General features: G+C 36.3%; 1 protein-coding gene across 1 annotated transcript; it reads right to left on the bottom strand.

Moving 5' to 3' along the window:
- Positions 1-4,146: 4,146 nt before the first annotated feature.
- On the bottom strand, positions 4,147-4,753 carry LOC122279737 (protein LURP-one-related 15-like). The gene is made up of 2 exons (XM_043090537.1): positions 4,487-4,753; positions 4,147-4,296 (listed from the first exon to the last, which is right to left on the bottom strand). The coding sequence occupies exons 1-2, from the start codon at positions 4,709-4,711 to the stop codon at positions 4,153-4,155; spliced, it is 369 nt and encodes a 122-aa protein (XP_042946471.1). The 5' UTR covers positions 4,712-4,753; the 3' UTR covers positions 4,147-4,152.
- Between the last annotated feature and the right edge of the window lie 579 nt (positions 4,754-5,332).

Genomic DNA, 5,332 nt, shown 5'->3' with positions numbered 1-5,332 from the left:
TTCCTTCCTTAAGAAGGATTCTATGGTCATGAGTCCTCACAGGAGGAAGTCCTTGAGGTTCTTTAAAAACCTCAGACAGTTCACTTAGTAGGTCATTAACCTCCTTACTTTTAGGTTTTTCTCTAACCTGTCCTTCCATGGATAATAGTTGGACCAACAGCCCCTTTCCCTTGCAAACAGATCCCAGGATCAACTTGTTATCCCCTTCAAAGGATAACCCCTTCCTCTCCAGCCCCTTCAACTGGACCCCTTTTCCTTCCCACCTAAACTCCATTGTTAATCTTGCAAAGTCCCAAGTAATGGGTCCTAGCTTCTCAAGCCACTGAACCCCTAAGACTGCATCACAGCCTCCTAATGAAATAACATAAAAGGCAAGGAAGAATTTGATACCTTGCATCTTAAGTTCCAGCCGCACAAAGCCTTCACTGGTGATGATTTCTCCATTTGCCACCTTGACAGATATTTTCTTAGACCTGTCCATTTCGCATCTGCACTGCTACAAAACTGAGGAATCTAAGAAGTTGTGGGTGCTTCCTGAATCCACCAGTACCACTACTCTTTCTTCCAACACCTTTCCCAATATTCTCATGGTATTGGGACTAGGAGTATCTGTAATGGCATTTAGGGATATCTCGGGTTCCACCTTGGTCCCTGCTGGTATTTCTTCTTCTTCCTCAATCAGTTTTGGTCCTACGTTGTCATCCCCTCCAGAATCACTTGCCATGTCCTCCACTGCTTGTAACACATAAACCCTAGGATTTTTACAAACATGCCCCGGGTTCCATTTCTCCTCACAGTTATACCATAACCCCTTCTTTCTTCTTTCCTCCATTTGGACAGATGTAACTCTCGGGGCTCTTGGTACATTTTTCTGGCTCCACTGGGTAGATGAGTTCCCTAGTAAGGTTGTATTCCTCTCTCCCATTGGTTTGACCCCTTTTTTTGAATTATTCAAGTATTCTTCTTGCATCTTAGCCAGCCCAAAGGCTATATTAAGGTTGATAGGGTTTAGCATTCTCACAGGTAAACGTATGTCATCTTTTAAGCCACTAAGGAAGCAGCTAAGTCTGTGGTTGTCGGACAAACCCCTCAATCTATTAGAGAGGGCTTCGAACTGGGCCTTGTACCCAGCTACGGTGGTGGTCTGTTTTAGTCTAGTGAGGGCCTCCATTGGGTCGTCATAGGCAGTAGCTCCAAACCTTAGTTGGATAGCCTGAGCAAAAGCTTCCCAGTTGAGGTTTTGACCCCTCTCCATCGTATCTTGATACCATATCAAGGCTTCTCCTTCCATGTGGTAGGAGGCCATAAGTAGCCTCTGTGCAGGAGGTGTTTGGTGATAATCAAAATATTGGTTAGCCTTAAAAACCCACCCAGCAGGGTCTTGGCCAATAAAGTGGGGAAACTCTAATCTGACCCCCCTAGTCACATTTCGTCTATTATCATGCATTTCAATATTTCCCCCCTTGCATTCTGTTGAGCAATGATGGTTCTTAACATGTCAGTTAATTGCTCTAACCTTCCTTTAACTTCTTGCAGGCCTTTCTCGTGGTGGTCAATCTGGTTTTGCATGGCTTCCTGCTGCTGCTGCTTGGATCTAGTTCCTTCCGCCATCAGAACCGAGGTCTCTAGTACCAATTGCTATGAAGCTGCTTATAAGTTGTATTTAGGAATACTGTATTGAACGGAGAGTATGTAGAGAGAGTGAGAGAGAATGAGGAATGATATGAGAAACAAGAGAATGGAATGGATAAATGGTGACAGTAGTGCCACGCTGGGTTTTGTTCGAGGCAAACCCTTCCTCCAAATAACAAATCTTACAATGATTATGCATGCCTCTGCCATGCACCCCCGTCCCCCTTTTACACCCACTACCTGGAGAATATTCCTCCACGCGTAAAACATACAGGGTTGGAGCATAACAGAATTTGGACTATTCTAGAAAGGAAATGCATACAAACGGTAACATAAATTTAAGAAATAACTAAATGACATCATTAAACCAGCAGCAAACGGCATCGTCGAACTGGCCTCTCCTTTGGACTAGAAACGACACTGTTCCTCCCTAGTTGAAATGGCATCATTGTGAGATGCCCTTATTGCCTCCTCCTTTTTGAAACTTCCTTAAGCCACCTACCCTCTTCACGCCTCATCTGATGTTCTTCCAGAACCATGGCCTCCTGACCGTGCCCTTGATTCGGAATCACAGCAGTTTGTAAGCCGTGTTGCCCAATTCTTGCTTTGACTTGGTCGCATTTTGGCCCTGAATTAATATACACCTCGTGTGATTTTACCTGAATACATATTTATGTGACTCTCTCTCTCTCCCCTCTCCTTTATATGTATGTGTATATATATATTTATGATAATATACTAGATCGGAGTAACGCGTAAAACACGTTTATCTAGTTGGGTGAGATAAGATTTGTAATAAAGTAATATGATTTAAAAATAAAAATTAATTTATAACTTAATGCATATAAACAGAAAAAGAAAAAAACAAATTTTAAGAAATATCTTTTGATAATGATAAGTTAGTGAAGTATAATAATTACATATTTGGATAGATTAGAAAACAAAAAGATTTGTTCAAATTAGATTAGAAAGTCACATCCTTGAAAATAGATAATCTCTAGAAATTAAACAAGATTTTGGGATTATTAAAAAAAAAAAAATTAAAGAGAGACATTTCTAGGTATAATATTAAAATTTAAAAAAAAAATTAGAGAGCATATGGAGATTATAATTTTTTGTTAAGGATTAGTTTCTATATTTATAGAAGTGTAATGCTACATACAGTCGTGGAATGTGCAAACGCTGAGCAATCGCTTTTAAAAAGAGTAGGGTTCAAGATTAAAAAGTTAATTAGTTTTTTTTTTTTTTCACGTGAGTCCCGTATTAAGTTACTTTTTTCAAAAGAACTGGACGGTGCTTGTATAACTACGACTGCAAATATAATTTCTCTTTATAGAATTATCATGCATTAAATTTAATTGCTATTATATATTTATGTGACGATAGGTTTTATTTTTGAGTGATATTGGGGAGTGAAGTATATATGGAGAAATTAAAAGATAGTAAAAAAGAAAAGAAAAAAAAAAAAAAACTAATACCCGGACCTATTAATTACATTTAATATTATCAAGTACTGATGTCAATGACATTAGGGAATCGATATCATAACCTTAACGAACTGGATCCCTTGGTTTGACACCTACATGGCTTTGGTTTTAAAATCTTTTGTGTTATTTGCCAAGAACACATGATGCGATTATTAATTTACGACAGCTTAACCAAATTGTCTATGCCAAAAGTTCCGAGGCCTGATTGGCACAATACCCAGTTTTTAAAAGTGAGGTCATTAATTCTTTCCCTCCCCCAAATCCCCCAATATCTAAAAAACCAAGTTGTCTATCTGTTAGGCCAGTGGTTAGGTGCATATTCTTGCAGTAAAAAAATTGATATTATTTGTTACGTCATGATATTATTTTAAGTAAAATGGATGGACATTGCCATCTCCGTAAATTTTGCCGCTTGACATATATTTCTTGAAGACATTGGCCGGTACACGAAAGTAACTAATTGTCAGTAACTATATATACCATGCCGCTTATAAACAATTATATAAATAGACATAATCCATGGAAAAATTTTACTCATCATCTTAATTCACACCATAAATTATATATAATTTTTTAAATTTTAATTATTTTCTTTTTTAAATATATAATGTATGGATGGTGAATATAACAATTCAATTCAATTAATTAAGAGGAATAAAATAAAATACAAATAAAAATATAATTTTTAATGTTTGGGATGATAAACAGCTCTAATATATATGATAGAAAATAAAAAACCCGTCACTGGCTAGCTTAAACATTAATTAATAATTATTCCTTCAAACTCTCTTAATTAGTCAAGCAAACTACAACCAACTCATCATCACTTAACATTATTGACTTAGTCCAAGCTGGATAACCATTCAACCAAGTACAAACCGCTCATTTATCCAAGTAAAATGCGGTCAACACTAACATAGAAAAAGATACACATATATACAATTTTTATACAATCATGTTTTAAATCAGATTACTTAATATCCAAATTGTCTATACTCAACTTGACGTAGTTGAGTTCCAAACCATGATCTGATCACTCGGCGCCGCTTTCCTTGTTAATGTCGTCCAGAATCACAATAAGCGCAATTATGAATGCATAATCAACGTTAGGATAAACAGTCACCGAGAAGTTGTCTTTTCCGAACAGAACACTTTGAGCGGTGGTCTTCTTATACATCTGCATTTTAATTTCCACGTTAATCAATTCAATTAATCTTTAATTATATAGGTTCTTAAATTTTCAAAGATCTCGTTAATTTTACCAAAGAATCAAGTAATACATACTAATTCGTCTCTCTAATATAAACACCCTCACATCTCCGATTACTTGTATAAAGAAAAACTAAAAGCGAAAACCAGCTTCTTACCCGAGCAACTATATTGGGAGAATCTCCAGCATAAACGACACAACTTCTTTCAGACCAACTCCCTTCAACCTTGAAGTCGCATACCTCTTCTTCTGTGTTATTTGCCAAAAACACATGTAATTTGGCCTTGAATTGGATCATTGAAGATCGCTTAACAGTAAAAAGAAGATCATTGGGCTCTTTGCTTTCGCCCCTATACACATACCATCTGTCATGTGCAGACATTATCTACGCAAACAAACATGATGATCAATTGCAATTTCAAGAAAATATAATATAATTATATGAATATAAGAAAATAAATAACAAAACCAAGATGTTATAAAAACTTTGTGTTTTATAGATACAAAAAAATATTGCCAAGATTTGTAATAAAGAAATTCAATTCAGATAACAAAGCTTTATCAGTTTCGGTTCTGAAAAACTTAACAAGTATATTTCTGTTCTTGACTCAAAACCGAAATGCACAAGATTCACAATATCCACAATACTATCAACTGTGTTCACAAAACCATCAGAATACCAACACAGATCTTATACAAGAATATACAGTACTTCCAGATCCAATATATAGGCACGAATCAACAAATAACCGTGAGTATATATATACCAGAAATTAGCAAGGATATAAGAATGATCAATGAAATAAGAAAATAAGCAAAACATAGAAAGAACACACCGAGATACGTGGTTCGACCCTAATGGTCTACATCCACGGCAGGAATGGCCTCAGAGATCTTTATTGATAAAGATTACAGCACAGAGAAGCCTCAGTTCAATAGGATTACAAGCCCTCACAAGAAATCGCACAGATTTCTCTCTAGAGATCAAACACAGAAACCCTAA

Source organism: Carya illinoinensis, chromosome 10 (genome assembly GCF_018687715.1).
Source record: "Carya illinoinensis cultivar Pawnee chromosome 10, C.illinoinensisPawnee_v1, whole genome shotgun sequence".
NCBI lineage: Eukaryota > Viridiplantae > Streptophyta > Magnoliopsida > Fagales > Juglandaceae > Carya > Carya illinoinensis.
The sequence above is the reverse complement of the archived record's forward strand: the minus strand, read 5'-3'. Positions and strand labels throughout refer to the sequence as shown.

Bases quoted from the DNA above. Each gene is read 5' to 3' on its own strand.
- LOC122279737 (XM_043090537.1), bottom strand. From the start codon at position 4,711: ATGTCTGCACATGACAGATGGTATGTGTATAGGGGCGAAAGCAAAGAG. The intron at 4,297-4,486 runs GTAAGAAGCTGG...ATTAAAATGCAG, and splicing joins CTCCCAATATAGTTGCTCGG to ATGTATAAGAAGACCACCGC.